This window comes from Pogoniulus pusillus, chromosome Z, assembly GCF_015220805.1.
Source record: "Pogoniulus pusillus isolate bPogPus1 chromosome Z, bPogPus1.pri, whole genome shotgun sequence".
NCBI classification, from domain to species: Eukaryota; Metazoa; Chordata; class Aves; order Piciformes; family Lybiidae; genus Pogoniulus; species Pogoniulus pusillus.
In genome coordinates, this window is record NC_087309.1 from 5627268 (window position 1) to 5648454 (window position 21187).

General features: G+C 46.5%; 1 protein-coding gene across 2 annotated transcripts in view; it reads right to left on the reverse strand.

The window, feature by feature from the left end:
• The window catches only part of GHR (growth hormone receptor), a 185663-nt gene that overhangs the window by 14129 nt on the left and 150347 nt on the right, over positions 1-21187 (reverse strand). For both annotated transcript variants that reach the window (XM_064140354.1, XM_064140353.1), the window contains 3 exons: positions 13056-13185; positions 4724-4884; positions 2377-2555 (listed from right to left, as the gene is read on the reverse strand). In XM_064140354.1, coding sequence (XP_063996424.1) covers positions 2377-2555; positions 4724-4884; positions 13056-13185 — 470 coding nt within the window. The remainder of the gene's footprint in view (positions 1-2376; positions 2556-4723; positions 4885-13055; positions 13186-21187) is intronic.

Below are 21187 nucleotides of genomic sequence, written 5' to 3' on the forward strand. Positions count from 1 at the left end.
CTGAGGACAGAGTGGCACCTGGGGTGCTGGTAGAGAGTAGCTGAAGATGAGGCAGCAGTGTGCCAATGGCATCCTGGCCTGCATCAGGAACAGTGTGGCCAGCAGGACAAGGGAGGTTATTCTTCCCCTGTACTCAGCACTGGTCAGGCCACACCTTGAGTGCTGTGTCCAGTTCTGGGCTCCTCAATTCAAGAGAGATGTTGAGGTGCTGGAAGGTGTCCAGAGAAGGGCAACAAAGCTGGTGAGGGGCCTGGAACACAAACCCTATGAGGAGAGGCTGAGGGAGCTGGGGGTGTGCAGCCTGGAGAAGAGGAGGCTCAGGGGTGATCTTATTACTGTCTACAACTACCTGAAGGGAAGTTGTAGCCAGGTGGGGTTGGACTCTTCTGCCAGGCAACCAGCAATAGAACAAGGGGACACAGTCTCAAGTTGTGCCAGGGTAGGTCTAGGCTGGATGTTAGGAAGAAGTTCTTCACAGAGAGAGTGATTTCCCATTGGAATGGGCTGCCCAGGGAGGTGGTGGAGGCACCGTCCCTGGAGGTCTTCAAGAAGGGACTGGATGAGGCACTTAGTGCCATGGTCTAGTTGATTGGTTAGGGCTGGGTGATAGGTTGGACTGGATGATCTTGGAGGTCTCTTCCAACCTGGATGATTCTATGATTCTATGATTCTATGATGGGGGCATCAGAGGAGGAGGCTGGTCTTGGCATGACAGGCAACACAGCACCCAAGGCAACTTTTCACCAACTTCAACAGAAAAAAAAGGTGAAAACTGGTAGACAGACAGTACCAGGGAAAGGTTCAGAGGTACATCACAAGGAGGTATTAGGCTGTGTGCCTAGTGCAGTAGAGGGAGATGAATTTCATATCCCTCAAGCTAGCAAACCCTGCACCTCAATCACAGTGCTACATGGGCACAGCAGTGGTGTTCAGCTCTGGAGTTAGTACTGCATTTTTCCTTGTCCTGAGCCTACTTCACTCTGGTGTGAAATGGACCTTTTCCAGTAAAAAAAATCAACAAGATAATGAGCCAGCAGAGCCTTCTCTGCTCTCTTCACTGAGAAGTGAGCTGTGATCACTGATTTCATCCCATACTAGGTAGGTCTGGGCCTGGATTGTTTGGAGATTTCCAATAAATCAAAAGACCAGGCTCATCTAAATCACAACAAACAACGAAATGAAAACTGGACTTTCAAGATTCCCCAGCAGGCTTACATTTTCAGGCACTTCACAGATGGACACTTCACTGTGAAGTCATCATTATTCAGTACTGTTTGTGGGTGATGTGTGTTTTCACACATTCTTTGAAAGGCACAGAAGTCATGCAGGGTCTGTACAGCAACTGCTAGCCAGGATGGTAAACTTGGGCAGACACATAAGAAGGGATAGGATTTGAGTCTAGCAAATGTAATGGGAAATGCTTCAAGAGAGGAGGGCTGAATGTTAAAAAGATACCCAGCAAATAGCTAATACCAACACTGATTTTTGTTTTTCAACCTGTGAGGCAGAATACATTTGGCTTTGTCTCATGAACACCTGCTATTCCTGTTTTCAGGAAGCTTCCCAGGAAAAGCATTGGAATCCTCTTGCCATTACAACTTACTGTTATAGTCCTTTACTACTTCATGTTTTAGTCTTCTTTCAATTGATAAGTTATCTATTTTCAGTTAGTCAGTTAAAAAGAATGAATGCTGCACATGAAAAATCAAATGGGTTCACCCCAAAACATCTAAAACTATTGCAAACAAGTTTATTAAGGGGGAAATTTAGCAAAGCTAAAGAACTACAAATTAATATATATGTACAAAGTGTTGCATGTACAAAGTGTTGCATGTACAAAGTGTTAGGGTATGTTTAAGCAGCCAGAGGTTATCCTTTGTGTAGAAAACAATAGTTAATAACAGTATATAACTTGACATTTATCTCTTTACCTCACATTTATCTCTTTACCTCTTCAATGCTCATTACAGAAGATATTTCTAACAAAGAATGAAATTGTTGCCCCAGTGCTGTTGTTGTTGACTGTTTCAAAAAGCTGAGGTTTAGGAAAATCACAGATAAATATTTTAGCCTTGGGAAAAAAAAAAAACAACCAACCAACAACCTGTATGTATCTCACTGCTGCTATACTTTCTTCATCAAACATAGGGATTATATGGCTTGTTATTATTATCCTTCATGCCAAATATCCTGACACATAAATTGACAATGGTTGCTAGAAAGCTTTAGAAGAATATGGGTCTATTGATTAAGACTTGAGGTACCATCTAATTAGCAATTACTAAGCAGTCACCTTCCATAGTGTACAAAAGTGTTAAGGACAGAACAAGCCTGCACTGTACTATGACTATTGTATAACAAATATTTGGTTCATACCTCCTTCCATTTTGTCTCATTCACTTCTTTGTACTGCAATTCATACTCCAGAGTAATCCATCCCTTCTGAACATCTGCTGTTGGTGGTGGATCCCATCTTACTTGAATATCCCCATGGATCCCAGTCTGACTAGTATTTAGCAGAGTCCAGTTAAGGTGGACAGGTGGATCAGGTAGTACTGTTGAAACATGAGTATTTGGAATAAACCAGCCCTTTTTTGAGGTGAAAAGATCACTTACTGCACACTGTTAAATGATTTCAGGCTAAAAAAATCCCAACATATTAACCATGCATTTGCTGATTAAAATCTAAACCTATGAGTCAATGACAGTGACTACCAGTCTGGGCACAAGAAGTACCTCACCACTGGTTGTAGACATGCTCAGCATTAAATCCCACCTAAGTGACCAATAAAGAAGACTAAGAATTTATTACCTACTACACTACATTTCCCAATAGCAGCTTAGAAACCATCAGACACAAACATTTCCCCACCAAAATCTGGTAATAGGAATAAAAACAGTAATTGAAGAAACACAGAAAAACAGATAAAATATTTAGCTATTGATACAGAAGTAGACTGAAAAACAGAGGCATCTGAAAAACGAATCTGGCATTACTCAGCTGAGGAAAAGAAAGTCATGGGCATTCTAGTCACCATCAGGAATCAGTTAATCACTGCTCTGAACAAGCAGGAACATCTCACAGCCCCAGAAAAGAACAATTTGTGTGGCCAGAAATACAAATTCTAGCGAAGAAATGCTCAGTATCCTGATCCTGTAGATTAATGTGGATTCAGGAACAAAAAGCCCTTCAGTCCCAGAACTTTTCAGAGTCAAGACTTTGACACTGTCCTTTCTCACACTGATTGTGTACAGCATGCGTTAGGAAGGGCTCAGAGTGACAGCAAAGACGAGCTCCTCTGAACACAGAATCACAGTGTGTGTCTGATTGGAAGAGACCTCCAACACCATCCAGTTCAACCTTTGATCTAGCACAGAAGGGTCAACACTAAACCATGTTCAAAAGTTCCAGGTCCACACACCCTTGAACAGTCACCATCCCAGGGATGGTGACTCTGCCATCACCCAGGGCAAAGCATTCCAATGTCTGACAAACCTTTCAGTGGAAGAGTATTTCCTAATATCAGCCTAAACCCCCCCCAGTGCAACTTGTAACCATCCCATCTAGTCCTGTCATTTGACATGAAGGAGAAGAGGTTGCTCCCTCCTTACTCTAATGTCCCTTGAGGTAGTTGTAGAGAGTGATGAGGTCTTCCCTCAGCCTCCTCTCCTCCAGACTGAACTCGCTCAGATGCCCCTCATAGCCCATGTGCTGCAGGCCCTTTGGCAGCCCTTCACAAACCTCACTGCCCTTCTCTCCACACACTCCAGCACCTCACTGTTCTTCCTATACTGAGGAAGAACTGAGCACAGTACTCTAGGTGTGGCCTCATCAGTGCTGAGCACAGTGGGGGGATGATCACCTCCCTGTTCCTGCTGGCCATGATGTTTCTACAACAAGCCAGGATGCCAGTGGCTTTTTTGGCCACCTGGGCACACTGTCAGCTATCTATCAACACCCCCAGGTCCCTCTCCAAGTCACAGCTTTCCAATCACACATCTCCAAGTCTGTTGCCATCAGCTTATTGTGACCCAGGTGGAGAATGCAGCACTCAGTCTCACTGAACTTCATACAATTAGCCTTGGCCCACCTGTCTAACCTGTCCAGAGTCTGTCATAAAGCTTCCCTGTTCTCTAGCTGATGAACAGAACTACCCAGCTTGGTGTCACCTGCAGACTTATTGAGGCTGCACTCAATCCCCTCATCCAGATGATTAATTAATTAAAGAAGGCAGGCCCCAGTACTAAATGTGGACACCAGTGGGTGTCAGCCAGATATAACTCCATTCACCACCACTCCTAGGGCTCAGCCACCCAGCCAGCCTTTTTTGTCCAGTGCAGAATGCACTTACCCAAGCCTTGTGGCGTGAGTTTCTGAAGGAGACTGCTGTGAGAGACAGTGTCAAAGGCTTTACAAAAGTCCAGGCAGACAAAGCCCATGGCTCTTCCCTCATAACACTTAGGAGGGTCACATTTGAGACACCACTGGTACTCAGAAAAAGAAACCACATATTTGCTTTTATCCTTTTGGCTTTCTTCCAATCCGGGCAGTATTTTCTGACGTGGACCACATTATATATGTTACAAGCCCACATCTCTTCCTATATACCACATACCCCTCCTGAGAGGAGAGGGAAAATTTAAATACAGGAGGAGTCATACAAAAACTTAAGAGCATCACACCTGTGGTGACACAAAGCTGAAATGCATAAGGAGAGCATACCTATTTCATCGACGCTGAAACACTTTTCATCAAACACTTCATCTTTATTGGCAAGCTTAACACAATATGGGATCCAAATGGAGGTGTAGGACGTGTTGAAGTAACAGCTGTTTTCTCCTGCAGTGACATAATCAGGGCATTCTTTCCAGTCTTCATCATTCCTAGAAGGACAAGAAGAAATGCCACGCACATGAGAGAGACCTAGAGACCTGGCACAAGTTACAGCTGTTCCAAGACACGTTGTTGTCATGTTGTAACTTTCAGGGGAGTGAGGAAAAAAAAACCATTGTCAATACCCACTGTGATTCACAGTGAAAACAAAACACTACCCAGTCAACCTCCACAAATGCTTTCAGGTTCTCGTTCACTTTGTGGCATTTCTCTGCTTTGGATGCTGCTTTGAACAGAAAAGTCAGAGAGCACATCATGCTTTGCTGGTCGGTGCTAGTGATTACTAGCAAGCACAAACCTGGGCAAGGGTAGAGTCTTGCACCTGGGAAAGAACAGCCCCACAGATCAGTATAGGTTGGGGACTAATCTGCTGGAGAGCACAGAAGAGGAAAAAGATCTGGGGGTCCTAGTGGATGGGAGGTTGACCATGAGCCAGCAGTGTGCTCTTGTGGCCAGGAAGGGCAATGCCATCCTGGGGCGCATTAGAAGGGCTATGGTTAGTAGGTTGAGAGAGGTTCTCCTGCCTCTCTACTCTGCCCTGCTGAGGCCGTATCTGGAGTGCTGTGTCCAGTTCTGGGCATAGAACTGCTTGAGAGAGTCCAGCTCAGAGCCATAAGGATGATGAAGGGAATGAAACATCTCTGTTAGGAGGAGAGCCTGAGGGAGCTGTGGCTGTGCTGCTTGGAGGAGACAGAGAGGTGACCTCATCAATGTTTATCAATATGTAAAGCTGAGTGCCAGGAGGCTGGAGCCAGGTTCTGCTGGGTGATGATCACAGACAGGACAGGGGTCAATGGCTGGAAGCTGAGGCATAGGAAGTTTTATGTAAACATGATGGGATGAGATTGAACAAGGCCAAGTGCAGGGTTCTGCACTTTGGCCACAACAACCCCAAGCAGCGCTATAGGCTGGGGACAGAGTGGCTGAGAGCAGCCAGGAAGGAAGGGACTTGGGGGTACTGATAGACAGTAGGATGAAGATGAGCCAGCAGTGTGCCCAGGTGGCCAAGAGAGCCAATGGCATCCTGGCCTGCATCAGGAACAGTGTGGCCAGTAGGACAAGGGAGGTTATTCTGCCCCTGTACTCAGCACTGGACAGGCCACACCTTGAGTACTGTGTCCAGTTCTGGGCCCCTCAATTCAAGAGAGATGTTGAGGTGCTGGAACATGTCCAGAGAAGGGCAGCAAAGCTGGTGAGGGGCCTGGAGCACAAATCCTATGAGGAGAGACTGAGTGAGCTGGGGGTGTGTAGCCTGAAGAAGAGGAGGCTCAGGGCAGACCTCACTGCTGTCTACAAGTATGTGAAGGGAGGCTGTAGCCAGGTGGGAGTTGGTCTCTTCTGCCAGCTAACCAGCAATAGAACAAGGGGACACAGTCTCAAGTTGTGCCAGGGTAGGCATAGGCTGGATGTTAGGAAGAAGTTCTTCACAGAGAGAGTGATTGGCATTGGAATGGGCTGCCCAGGGAGGTGGTGGAGGCACCGTCCCTGGGGGTCTTCAAGAAAAGCCTGGATGAGGCACTTAGTGCCATGGTCTGGTTGATTGGCTAGGGCTGGGTGCTAGGTTGGACTGGATGATCTTGGAGGTCTCTTCCAACCTGGTTGATTCTATGAGGAGGATTTTTTTTCCCTGTGAGGGTGACAGAACCCTGGAACAGGCTGCCCAGGGGGCTTGTGGAGTCTCCCTCTCTGGAGATATTCAAAACCTGCCTGGATGCATTCCTGTGTGATCTGGTCTAGGTGATCCTGCTCTGGCAGGGCAGTTGGACTGGATGAGCTTGGAGGTGCCTCCCAGCCCCTGACATTCTGTGACCATGATTCTGTATGTGATAGGTGCATCAAGCAACTGTTGCTGATACAAAGCTAAGCTGCAGCAAGATGCCCAACCACATAACGAAGCCCAGAGACATGGAAGCCAGTCCTTACAGGGGATCAGTACTGCACCACCTGCACAGCCAAGGAGAGGGGAGCTGAACTGGGCTGTAGGTACTGGAGCACTGATCACCCACACGGAAGGTGCCAAATGGTGGAGACCTGGCACACATCAACTTGGGATGGCAAGAAGTCAACAGAAAGACACAAACACAGCACTGTGAGTGAGGAAGGGCTAAACTCCTTGGGGTACTGAACTCCTAAGCCACAGGCTTAGAACTCCTACCAAGAAATACCATGTTTTCCTATCATGACATTGTTAAAAAAATCACACATGTCCTTTCCTTTGTAAATTAAAAAATTGCATCAGGAAACAGCACATTTCTTTCATCTCTTAACACAGACAAACCATCAGAGTTACAAAGAGTGGCACGAACTCTCAGGCTGAGAAACTGTTGCTTGTGTAGGGCAATTTTTTGCATGGCCCAGAAGAAACTACTCAGCAAATTCAAGCCCAAGAAACTCCTCAGTTTGAAGAGAAATGGAAATAACCACATTGTTAGAAACAGTCTACAGGAAAAGTGACAGATGTTTGCTCAGCATTTCTGAATTCAATTTAGAAAAATAAACCACAAAGTTCTACTGTTGCTGCTCTTCATTTCAGTACTTTCAGTTCTACTACAGACTGAACAGAGATCTTTTAAAAAATCACAGTCTTGGCTTGTTAAAAAAACAACAACTGTAAATGCCTTTTCTTGCTAAGAGCCACTGAAGCTATACTAAAGAAAGATGAAGCTACATCAATTTATGCCAGGTGCAGCCTTCGATACTGGAGTGGGTGCCCTAGAAGTGAAAAGGTAGATACCACATAAATGGAGTGTGAAGTATTTCTGCCACTAAGCACCAGTCTTGTCCTTAGCTGATGAGATCAGACACGTCTCTAAAGTGCTGCAGCTCTGCCAGAGTCAGGACTTGATGAAAGTGTGTACAGTTAGATACTATGGCTTGTGTTAAACAGAAAGCTGGGCTAGACAGTAAGAATCACAGAATCAACCACAATGGATAAGACCTCCAGGATCATCCAGTCCAACCTAGCACCCAGCTCTATCCAGTCAACTACACCATGGCACTAAGTGCCTCATCCAGGCTTTGCTTGAACACCTCCAGGGATTGTGACTCCACCACCTCCCTGGGCAGCCCATTCCAATGCCAATCACTCTCTCTGCCAACAACTTCCTCCTAACATCCAGCCTAGACCTACCCCGGCACATTTGAGACTGTGTCCCCTTGTTCTGTTGCTGCTTGCCTGGCAGAAGAGACCAACCCCCACCTGGCTACAGCCTCCCTTCAGGTAGTTGTAAACAGCAATGAGCTCTGCCCTGAGCCTCCTCTTCTCCAGGCTAAACAATCCCCAGCTCCCTCAGCCTCTCCTCATAGGATTTGTGCTCCAGGTCCCTCACCAGCTTTGTTGCCCTTCTCTGGACACCTTCCAGCACCTCAACATCTCTCTTGAATTGAGGAGCCCAGAACTGGACACAGCACTCAAGGTGTGGCCTGACCAGTGCTGAGTAGAGGGGCAGAATACCCTCCCTTGTCCTGCTGGCCACACTGTTGCTGATGCAGGCCAGGATGCCATTGGCACACTGCTGCCTCATCTTCAGCTACTCTCTATCAGTACCCCAGGTGCCCTTCTGCCTGGCTGCTCTCCAGCCACTCCATCCCCAGCCTGCAGCACTGTTTGGGGTTGTTGTGGCCAAAGTGCAGAACCCTGCACTTGGCCTTGTTCAATCTCATCCTATTGGCCTCTGCCCACCTATCCAGCCTGTCCAGGTCCCTCTGCAGGGCTCTCCTACCTTCTAACAGATCCACACCTGCTCCTAGCTTGGCACCATTCACCACCACTCTCTGGGCTCTGCTTTCCAGCCAGTTCTTGCCCCATATCAGAGTGAATCTGTCCAAGCCACGAGCTGCCAGCTTGGCCAGCAGCTTCTTGTGGCAGACAGTGTCAAAGGCTTTGCTGCAGTCCAGGTAAACTACATCCACAGCCTGCCCCACATTCACCAGGCAGGGAACCTGATCCTAAAAGGAGATCAGGCTGGTGAGACAGGACCTGCCCTTCCTAAACTCATGCTGGCTGGGCTAAGAGTCCATCCTGAACCTCAAATGCTGCTTATACATTGAAACAGAAATATTTTTTCATGTGGATGTCCAATTGAAGTATTTTATTGTAGTAATCTACAGGACAAAAAGAAATAAGTGATCTGCTCAAAGTGCACAGCCCTCTCCTTATTGTAGAGTTTAATCAATTTTTTAAGTTTGAATGCTTGTGGTACATACCACTGACAGCTGTCAGCTATACTTAAACAGTAGTTTTAACTTGGATCTCTTTATGTTTGAGAGGCCTCGGAAGAATAAGAAAGCCAGCCCTGTTGTTAGGCTTAAGTTTACTAGGCAAATGTACTATCACCAGCAGAAAGTGTCTGTAGATCAAAAATGTTGAAACCTAGTGCATTAGGTGGAAGAGAAACTCGCATCCTCCTGATCACAGAATCACAGAATCAGTCAGGGTTGGAAAGGAACACAAGGATTATCCAGTTCCAATGCTTTTGCCATACCCAGGGACACCCTACCCTGTATCAGGCTGTCCACAGCCTCAGCCAGCCTGGCCTTAAACACCTCCAGCCATGGGTCCTCAACCACGTCCTTGGGCAACCCATTCCAGCCTCTCACCACTCTCATGCTCAACAACTTCCTCCTCACTTCCACTCTGACTCTCCCCACCTCCAGCTTTGCTCCAGTCCCCCCAGTCCTGTCACTCCCTGAGAGCCTAAAAAGTCCCTCCCCAGCTTTTTTGTAGGTCCCCTTCAGATGCTGGAAGGCCACAAGAAGGTCACCTGGGAGCCTCCTCTGCTCCAGCCTGCACAGCCCCAACTCTTTCAGTCTGTGCTCACAGCAGAGCTGCTGCAGCCTCTGAGCAACCTCCTGGCCCTGCTCTGGACACACTCCAGCATTTCCACATCCCTCTTGTAATGGGGGCTCCAGAACTGGATGCAGTACTGCAGGTGGCTTCTCATCAGAGTGGAGTAGAGGGGGAGAATTCCTCTGACCAAGGGCCTTGTTTCCCCCAACAGCCATTGCTGGTAATGTCTATGTCCACTTTCAAGCTAATCATTTCAACAGCCTGCAAAATTACAAAAGCTTAAGTGAAATGTTAGTTAGAATTGAACAGGGCTCAGTGCAAAATAATCTGCAGTCTCAGAGCAGCCTTTTCACCTGGACTTGGTCATTCAGACTTTAGTCTAGTGACTGACTAATGGGAGCTTTATAAAACCTCAATGAAAATTTGAAAGGGTCCTTGTATCCAAACTCTGCACCTGTGCACAGACACCACAAATCTCACAGCTGCACATCAGGTTAATAAGGAATAAAGAGACATGCCTGTAGCAAGGGCCCATAGACCCAAAAATAGGCTTACTCATGCCTTGCCCTGCCTGGACATATTTTTTCTGCCCATAACCAGAGGTAAACACATAATGAGCACAAAGGGGCACAACAGGCCTGGTGCCATAGAATCACAGAATCAAGCGGGTTGGAAGAGACCTCCAAGATCATCCAGTCCAACCTAGCACCCAGCCCTGTCCAAGCAACCAGACCATGGCACCAAGTGCCTCAGCCAGGCTTTGCTTGAAGACCTCCAAGGATGGCGACTCCACCACCTCCCTGGGCAGCCCATTCCAATGGCAATCACTCTCTCTGGCAACAACTTCCTCCTAACATCCAGCCAAGACTTTCCCTGGCACAACTTGAGACTGTGTCCCCTTGTTCTATTGCTGGATGCCTGGGAGAAGAGGCCAACCAGCCCCCACACGCCCAGCTCGTGCCTGCTTAGTGTAAGGCCCATGTGATTCCCATATTTGGGAGGCCCAGGCCTGTGGCTTTTGCCTATTATGGTAAGGTTTGGCTGACTGCCAACCTGATTGGTCATTCTAGTGGCCAAGGGGCCATTAATCTCGGCCCACATTTGATAAATGGGGGTACACAGGTAAACAATGTGTTCAGGCTTCCCCGCAGTGCTCGCTCGCTTGCTCTCAGTATTATGCTTAAGCCTGCCTTTACAGAGCCCACTGCCACTGAGTTACCAGGAGCAGACCCCACTTGTGTGCACATGATCAGTCTGCTAGCCAGTGTGACACTGTGATGACACCGCATGGCACTGTACTCCTTCTGCACCCAAAGGTCCTGCCTAAGAACCCCTGGACAGAGTGTCCAGAAGAAGCCAGAAGACAAGGGCAGAGATTGCATCCTTCGCCAGGAGAACAAGGTCAGAGATTGCATCCTTTCCCCAGAAGCTGAGAAGATTCTCCTTTCCACTGAGGCCAGGAGGATTCCGGCCACAAAGTCCACGGGCAAAGACTCCCCTGAAGTTTGGACACCAGTAACAGGCTTTGATGTAGCCCAGAGGCTGATTGATAATTAATCAGAATTTGTGAGTAAATGCTTTAATGCCTCTGTAATTTCTATTGCTTCCTGCCATAGAGCAGGAAGAGCTTCAGCGTACCTTACTGGGCAAGCAGCATACTGACCCCAAGTGGCATTAAGTCATGGGGAAAGTCCTCTCTGTGTTTATTGTTTGAATATATGCTAGTTATTAACAAGTTATTGTTTGAGATCTTCCTATAATGTCTTCATAACCATGTAGATCCATTTTAATATTAAAATGCAGTGGTTGGGGGTGGAGAGAATTCAGAATATTGAAGTTAATAAATATATATATTTTATAGAATATTATCTCACACCAATTAATTTCTCCCCTCCACCACAATCGGCGTAGGTGGCAGAATACCCCTCCGTGACAATGCCCTACTGTTCAATATCTTTATTGATGATCTGGACGAGGGGATTGAGTCCAGCATCAGTAAGTTTGCAGATGACACCAAGCTAGGAGCAGGTGTGGAGCTGTTGGAAGGTAGGAGAGCCCTGCAGAGGGACCTGGACAGGCTGGATGGGTGGGCAGAGGCCAATGGGATGAGATTGAACAAGGCCAAGTGCAGGGTTCTGCACTTTGGCCACAACAACCCCAAGCAGCACTATAGGCTGGGGACTTAGTGGCTGGAGAGCAGCCAGGAGGAAAGGGACCTGGGGGTACTGGTAGATAGTAGGCTGAAGATGAGGCAGCAGTGTGCCCAGGTGGCCAAGAGAGCCAAAGGCATCCTGGCCTGCATCAGGAACAGTGTGGCCAGTAGGACAAGGGAGGTTATTCTGTCCCTGTACTCAGCGCTGCTCAGACCACACCTTGAGTACTGTGTCCAGTTCTGGGCCCCTCAATTCAAGAAGGATGTTGAGGTGCTGGAAGGTGTCCAGAGAAGGACAACAAAGCTGGTGAGGGGCCTGGAGCACAAATCCTATGAGGAGAGGTTGAGGGAGCTGGGGGTGTGTAGCCTGGAGAAGAGGAGGCTCAGGGGTGATCTTATTACTGCCTACAACTACCTGAAGGGACATTGTAGCCAGGTGGGGGGTGGCCTCTTCTCCCAGGCAACCAGCAATAGAACAAGGGGACACAGTCTCAAGCTGTGCCAGGGTAGGTCTAGGCTGGATGTTAGGAAGAAGTTCTTCACAGAGAGAGTGATTGGCATTGGAATGGGCTGCCCAGGGAGGTGGTGGAGGCACCGTCCCTGGGGGTCTTCAAGAAAAGCCTGGATGAGGCACTTAGTGCCATGGTCTGGTTGATTGGCTAGGGCTGGGTGCTAGGTTGGACTGGATGATCTTGATTCTATGATTTTATGATTCTAAAAACTTCTTTCCCAAGGCACAGAGTGTTCAGCTTTGGAATCAGCAACCTGGACCTAAATTCAATTAAAATGTGTTCATAGAATCATAGAATCAACCAGGTTGGAAGAGAACTCCAAGCTCATCCAGTCCAACCTAGCACCCAGCCCTAGCCAGTCAACCAGATCATGGCACTAAGTGCCTCATCCAGGCTTTTCTTGAAGACCCCCAGGGACGGTGCCTCCACCACCTCCCTGGGCAGCCCATTCCAATGGGAAATCACTCTCTCTGTGAAGAACTTCCTCACCTGCTGAGTAACAATTTTCACTGCAAATCACTTAATAATTAACAATGAATTTTAAGACTGACAGGCAAGCACTCAAAGCACAGCTTCACGCCCTTAAAAACGGCACCACAGCAAAAAAAAAAAATAGAAAGCAATGACCTAACAGACACAACAAAAGACATGGCTTCCCCCTCCCCCCCCCACCTTTCTCTTTATTTTCTTTCCTTTCCATATGGTTACCTCTTCATGTACAACAGTTGTATTGTTCCTGGAGCAGTGTGGTTGTAAAAATCTCCATCAGTCCAAAAACAGGAAAACGTTTCCAGTTCAGGTGATCTACACTTGCTGATTTGTGGCCACCGCAAAATGTCTGTCGGGGAAAAACAGGAGGAGACAGGAGGCACATTAAACAAATTCATAAGGCAGAGTAACAGACTGCTAAGATGAAAATCAGCATTTTTAATGAACAATTAACTTCTGTACAATTCTTTGTGTGCAGTAAGGCCAGGTACAATTTTTTTCTCAGGTGTATATATGTAGATGTCTATACTTGCAGGAAGCCAAATATAAAATATGAGTTAAACTGATTTTGTGCAGTTTAGCATCACAGCCTGGCACATAGCACAGGGATCTGCAAACCCTACAGCTGTAGCTGAATAGAATAGCTTAGACTGTTTCACTGGGAAGAGACCTGCATTGGTCAGCTACTCTAAATACCTGACCAGTTAGGGGCTGACCATAAGTCTGAGTATATTGTTAAGGGCATTGTGCAAATGCCTCTTAAGCATCCGCAGACTTGGAGTAGTGACCTCTAGGAAGCCTGATCCTGTGTTTGACCAGCCTCTGAGTTAAGAAATGCTTGTTTATCTCCAGCCTAAACCTTCCCTAGAGCAGGTCTGAACCATTCCCATGCATCCTGTCAGTAGACACCAGGAAGAAGAGATGAGCACTTCCCCTCCTCAGGAAATCTGTAGAATGCAATGAGGTCACCTCTCAACTTCCTTTTCTCCAAACTAGACAAGCCCAAAGTCCTTAGCCACTTCTCACAGAATCATAGAATCAACCAGGTTGGAAGAGACCTCCAAGCTCAGTCAGTCCAACCTAGCACCCAGCCCTAGCCACTCAGCTAGACCGTGGCACTAAGTGCCTCATCCAGGCTTTGCTTCAACACCTCCAGGCACACAAACTCCACCACCTCCCTGGGCAGCCCATTCCAATGCCAATCACTCTCTCTGACAACAACTTCCTCCTAACACCCAGCCTAGATCTCCCCCAGCACAACTTGAGTCTGTGTCCCCTTGTTCTGTTGCTGCTTGCCTGGCAGAAGAGACCAACCCCACCTGGCTACAACCTCCCTTCAGGTAGTTGTAGACAGCAATGAGGTCTGCCCTGAGCCTCCTCTTCTGCAGGCTACACACCCCCAGCTCCCTCAGCCTCTCCTCACAGGGCTGTGCTCCAGGCCCCTCACCAGCTTCATTGCCCTTCTCTGGACATGTTCCAGTCCCTCAACATCTCTCTTGATCTGAGGAGCCCAGAACTGGACACAGCACTCAAGGTGTGGCCTGACCAGTGCTGAGTACAGGGAAAGAATAACCTCTCTTTCCACTTTTTCCCAGCTTTTCCCCACTCTGAATCATTCAAGCTCTGTCATGACCTTCGTAAATTGTGGGGCCCAGAACTGCACACAGAACTTAGGTAATCAAGGTGAAGCTACATCAGTGCTGATAGTGTGGGACAGTCCCCTCTCTTGGTGGGCTGGTCATCCTGTGCTTGATTAGCTCAGCACAGATACACCTGCATTAGACCTGCACTTTAAAGTGTAGCACTGCAAAGCTCAGCATAGACTTAGCACAGTTCAGTATTTGCTCAGCTGAGCAGTTTTGCAATGTGTCTACCCATCAGAGTAACTACCTTGACCTTAGTTCAGGGTATAAGATAAATGCATATTCTACTGTGTAGATATAACCTTGCTCTGGAGAGATAAGGACATCTTTAAGCATGTGCCTGCTCTGACACATGCTGCTTCTACACTCATAATTTCTGCTCTTTGCCAACATTGACACAATGTAGGGCCATGAAATGACTGCTATGTTTGTTCAGTCTCATCAGCCCTTGTGAGAAAAAACAAAACCAAAAGTTGTGAGCATGACTCACAGATTTTAAAGCAAACACTTTTCCTTGGCTTAAGGGTCTAATGTCAGTGTCTCCTCTCTGATCTGAAAAGACTTCCACAGGGAGATTGCATGCACATGGAAGTGTCTACCTCTCTTCACTGACTAACTGGGAAATATCATCTTTTATTTAAGAAAGTGCCTCCAGCAGGCATTAAAAATGTAGGCATCAGTCAGGTGTTTATGACAGTTTAAATGATCTCTCTTAGGGAACAATCTGATGTTACTGAACTCTGTGTGCGAAGACCTCTTCATGTTTTTGCTGTATCACAACTATGAATATAAGAATTTCAGAGAAGATGTAAGGAAGAATTTTTTTATGATGAGAGTGGTGAAAACACTGGAACAGCTCTCCACAAGAGGTGGTAGATGCCTCCTCCCTGGAAACATTTCAGGTCAGGTTGGATGGGGTTCTGAGCAACATGACCTAGCTAAAGATGTCAAGTTCTTCACAGAGAGAGTGATTTCCCATTGGAATGGGCTGCCCAGGGAGGTGGTGGAGGCACCGTCCCTGGAGGTCTTCAAGCAAAGCCTGGATGAGGCACTTAGTGCCATGGTCTGGTTGACTGGATAGGGCTGGGTGACAGGTTAGACTGGATGATCTTGGAGGGCTCTTCCAATCTTGATGATTTTATGATTCTATGCTCATTTTAGGGGGGTTGGACTAGAACCAAAACCATTCCATGATATTTGGTATGAAATATTTATACTCGAATTCAGAAAAAGAGTGCTAAGGAATATACAAACCTCCACATGCACCAGATGCTTTCTCTCCAGAGAAGGGCAACAAAGCTGGTGAGGGGCCTGGAGCACAAATCCTATGAGGAGAGGTTGAGGGAGCTGGGCCTGTTTAGCCTGGAGAAGAGGAGGCTCAGGGGTGATCTTATTACTGTCTACAACTACCTGAAGGGGCATTGTAGCCAGGTGGGGGGTGGCCTCTTCTCCCAGGCAACCAGCAACAGAACAAAGGGACACAGTCTCAAGTTGTGCCAGGGTAGGTATAGGCTGGATGCTAGGAAGAAGTTCTTCCCAGAGAGAGTGATTTCCCATTGGAATGGGCTGCCCAGGGAGGTGGTGGAGGCACCGTCCCTGGGGGTCTTCAAGAAAAGACTGAATGAGGCACTTAGTCCTGTCACTCCCTGAGAGCCTAAAAAGTCCCTCCCCAGCTTTTTTGTAGGTCCCCTTCAGATCCTGGAAGGCCACAAGAGGATCACCTGGGAGCATCCTCCTCTACAGAAAGAACAGCCCCAACTCTTTCAGTGTGTCCTCATAGCAGAGCTGCTGCAGCCCTCTGAGCATCCTTGTGGCCCTTCTCTGCACACACTCCAGCATCTCCACATCCCTCCTGCAATGGGGTCTCCAGAACAGGATGCAGTACTCCAGGTGGGATCTCACCAGAGTGGAGTAGAGGGGGAGAATCACCTCCCTCGACCTGCTGGCCACACTTCCTCCTGACAGAACTCTTAATTCTTTGTCTCACAGCTGTTCCTTCTACAGGCATAAGAATATTTCACCAGGGAGCAGTTTGGTTTGGGATTCACATAGTCTCAATTTTCCATTTTATATATATATGTGTGTACATGTACATATACACAATTCTTGAGCAGTTCCACTTGTGAGAAAAGCTATCTTTTGACTGATTGTTTCTAGTTTCTGCATCAAGTTCCCAGCCTTTGAAACTGCAGGCTTTCATCAATGACTGGAGGAAACCTTGTCGTATTGACTTGTGTAAGGCTCAGCGCTCTTGGGGTAGGTCTCCTGGATTCCTTGTTTTCCACACAGATCAATTATCAGCATTGTACAGAACCCTGTGTGAGCTCCATTTCCTGAACAAACTGTACCAGAACGTGACAAATGAATTAGATAGCCCAGCTGAGTGCATTTAGGCATAAAGGCATCATGGTACTGGAAGTAAAGGCTGTCAAATTGAGACTTTTTAATAGTCTAAGACGCTGAAACAAAACCTGCTCTTTTCCTATCTGACCCAACAAGTTTTGGTCAAATTGCAATTGAAAATGATGTCTTGGCTGAATATGTAGACTGAGCAGCAGAAAACAGAAAAAAAAAATAGGGTAGATGTTTGGTTTCCACTGTGACTAACAAGAACATCTGGCAGAGAAGTTCCTTGTTCTGCCCCTGGGTTTAGCTGGCACAACTCTGCTGCAAAAGAGAGTTGCTAAACAGTAAAATCTCCTCACATTCTGCTCTCATTATATTATGACCACAGATTAGCCACGGTCTAAACTCTGGCTCAGCCAGAAGAAACTGTGCCAAAACAGTAGCTAAAACAAATGTACAGTTCATAGAAAGAATTGGGGATGCAGATGTGGCATCTCTTTTGCTTACATTTGTTTGTGTGCCCACCAGACAGCATTTCACCAAGCAACAGTGTTTCAGTGTTATATGTTCTTTAATTTTCCTGAAGAGAACACAGATTGTAGCTGCAGCTTATTGGAAGCTACATGGAGATGAACAAAATAACAGAACAAGGGGACACAGTCTCAAGTTGTGCCAGGGGAGGTCTAGGCTGGGTGTTAGGAGGAAGTTGTTGCCAGAGAGAGTGATTGGCATTGGAATGGGCTGCCCAGGGAGGTGGTGGAGTCACCATCCCTGGAGGTGTTGAAGCAAAGCCTGGATGGGGCACTTAGTGCCATGGTCTGGTTGCTTGGACAGGGCTGGGTGCTAGGTTGGGCTGGATGAGCTTGGAGGTCTCTTCCAACTTAGGTGGTTTCTATGACTCTATGAAAACAAAAATATTCCTAAACCCTACAGGTGTCAGAAGGCTAATTCCTAAAGCGATTAACCCCATGTGTTTTGGGGTTTTGGTGGGGGTTTGTTTTGTTTTGTTTTGTTTTCCTAGAGTCCTTATAATAATATTTCCCATTGGAATGGGCTGCCCAGGGAGGTGGTGGAATCACCATCCCTGGAGGTGTTGAAGCAAAGCCTGGATGAGGCACTTAGTGCCATGGTCTGGTTGACTGGATAGGGCTGGGGGATAGGTTGGACTGGATGATCTTCAAGGTCTCTTCCAACTTGGTTGATTCTATGATTCTATAAAATTAAACCTTAGAGGGGGACAGTCTTCATCATGGAAGCATAAAGAGATGAAGTCTGTAATTAGGGTGTGACAAAATAGGTTATAATCATCTCAGAGGAGTTCTGCTGCTACCAGAGTTCTAGAACTTCTGTGGAGATGACAGTGGAGCAGTACTTTAAGTTATACAGCAACACCTCTTACTAGTAAAGGACTTAGGTCTCACGATTCAAAAAGATCAAGCTACCTAAACAGAAAGTGAAAAAAAAAAAAGTAGCTTTTTTCTGAACACATGAACGTATTTGCAGTTGTGGTAATTTCACAGGATCACAGAATCACAGGGTATTAGGGGTTGGAAGTGACCCAAGGGGATCACTGAGTCCAACCCCCCTGGAAGAGCAGGACCACACAATCTAGCACCGATCACAAAGGAATGCATCCAGACAGGCCTTGAAAGGCTCCAGAGAAGGAAACTCTACAACCTCTGGGCAGCCTGTGCCAGTGCTTGGGGATCCTTACAGTAAAGAAGTTCCCCCTTGTGTTGAGGTGGAACTTCCTGTGCTGCAGCTTACACACATTGCTCTTTGTCCTATCCCAGGGAGCAAGTGAGCAGAGCCTGTCTCGTTCCCTCATGACTCCCAGCCCTCAGATGTTCATCAACATGGATTAAATCCCCTCTCAGTCTTCTCCAGACTAAAAAGCCCCAGGTCCCCCAGCCTCTCCTGATAAGGCAGTGCTCTAGTTCCCTAATCATCCTTGTAGCTCTCTGCTGGACCCTCTCCAGCAGATCCCTGTCCCTCTTAAACTTTTTAATGTAGAAGTTTATGCAGAATTACAGAATTACCAGTTATGGGAACTTATGATACTTTTACCAGTGCTAGAGCACTCTAACACTTACATTAGAATAACATGTTCCAATGAGCACATCAGTGATAGAAGAGATCTAATGCAGTAGCATATATCTTAATGTAATCTCCACAGAGCATAATAGAGAAAGGTGGAAATGGAAATGAGAACAGGGGAATTGACCACATTAAAACTGGGAACAGTATGAAGACCTGGAGTGTTATTTACTGTGGCTCAAATCTGTGCATTGGAGGTAAATGCTCTGTTAATTAGGTTCTGCTCCTGAATCCACCAAGCTCCATGAATGCTGGGCAATTTACTTTAACAAGGGCAGGTTGATTTCTCTGGTACCAGGAAATTTTGATTTGTTCAAATCATGCAGCAAAATGAACAGCATCTGCTGACAGCGGATGTTTTAAATAGGCACAGTCTAGTACTAATAAATTGTCAGCACATACACTGAGACTGGGATGCAGGAAGCAGAGACAACAACCAGGTCACTTCCTTATCAGGCTGCTTGCTAGTCTGATGTAGTTTTTGCTTGAGGTACAACCTATCCACAAAGGGCCAAGAGTTAAGTTCTGGAACAACTTTTCTGGGGAAAAGAAAGTAATTTCTTTCATATCAGTAATAAATAAGGTACTTTAGCATAATGTACTCAACAGAAACAAAGCAAACTTTAGTAAGTAAGATGCCATATTGCAGAGAAAACTAAGGGAAATACTGCATAAGAGAATATTTTGCCTATGGATTAAATATAAATCTTGTAATATTCTTAGGTATCATAGAATCAACCAGGTTGGAAGAAACCTCCAAGATCATCCAGTCCAACCTAGCACCCAGCCCTAGCCAGTCAACCAGACCATGGCACTAAGTGCCCCATCCAGGCTTTTCTCGAACACCCCCAGGGACGGTGCCTCCACCACCTCCCTGGGCAGCCCATTCCAATGCCAATCACTCTCTCTGTGAAGAACTTAATTCTGAACAGTAGCCTTATTCAACAGAAAATTGCAATACTCATAATTGACATGGGTGTTTTGCTGAGAAATGTGAAAGAGGATTACACCTTCACCTCTGCATTAAAGACTACTTTGGTGATTGCTACACTGAGCAATAATAAGTAGACTTCATTGCATAGTGGTTGGGAACTGTGCACCATGTTCTGGAGAATCTCAGGAAGTTTTCTTAAGCAAGTTTGCAATGTAATCAGCAGGCAAGAAACTGAAAAGAAACCGAACCTGGATCTGAACAAAGAGGCAATGGCTCTTCTCTTTCAGATCGCTCACTTTCAGAACAACCTGCTCCTGTTTTTCTCAGGTGAGGTTGACATAGTTAAAGGAAAAAAGTCTTCCAGAAGCAGAGCTTTTCCACAGCATCCAAGTCCACTGGCTGAGCAGCTTTCCCACACCCTCTATGCTGCTGAGCTTCTGCTGAACAGAAATCAAAGTGGCTCACTGATGCAGGGTTTGTAAAGGTACGCACAACCACCAAGTAAATAAGGATCAAGACTGGGGAGAAAAAAAGTGCATGCATCATTACTCAGTGCTGTTGCCCAAGAAACAACTTAGGAAGAAGCAAAGATGTGGACATATGCCATGTTCCACAGTCTTTGGCATGTGCTTTCCAAATCATGCCCTCCTATGTGCAGTAGTGGAGTCACATAATTTCTGTTGCAGGCAAGCTTTATCCACTAGCCTCCCTAAATACATGGCATATAAAAGGCAGCAGAGCCAGAGGTCACAGCATCTGCCAGTGAAAAGGCAGTTAACGTAACAAACCCATTTCCAATTACCTCTTAATTGCTTATATACTTATGGACCGAGTTGAAATTACATTTTCAAGACAATATGTACAACAATAACAATAAATAATGCATTTATCTGTCATAGTGGATGCTGTAGATGTTCAGTATTGATTAGCATTATGTGGCAGGACATAGAAGGAAATAAGGAACCACAAATGAGGTCCCCTGGGCCAATGGTATGTGCAATAAACAACACCACAGAAGGTCTTCCATGCCCTAAACAAACTATGGTGCTGTCAAAAATCTCCAACATCCTTCTTTCTCCTGCATACATACTAGCAATTTTCACTTTGAAGCCCAGTTCAAAGGTAACAGCTGCCTAAAAGCAAACCCACTGCTCACATTCATGCAGCAAAATAAACTCACTATGTAGTGGTGAGATACAGCCCTTCAGAAGATGCCAGTGTCCCATCAGAGGTGGATGCTTAGAACCAGGACTGATATTTTTCCAGAGAGGGAAGCTGAAGCATCCAGCATCCCCAAGCTGACACTCACTTCCCCAAACTCTAGAAGGAAA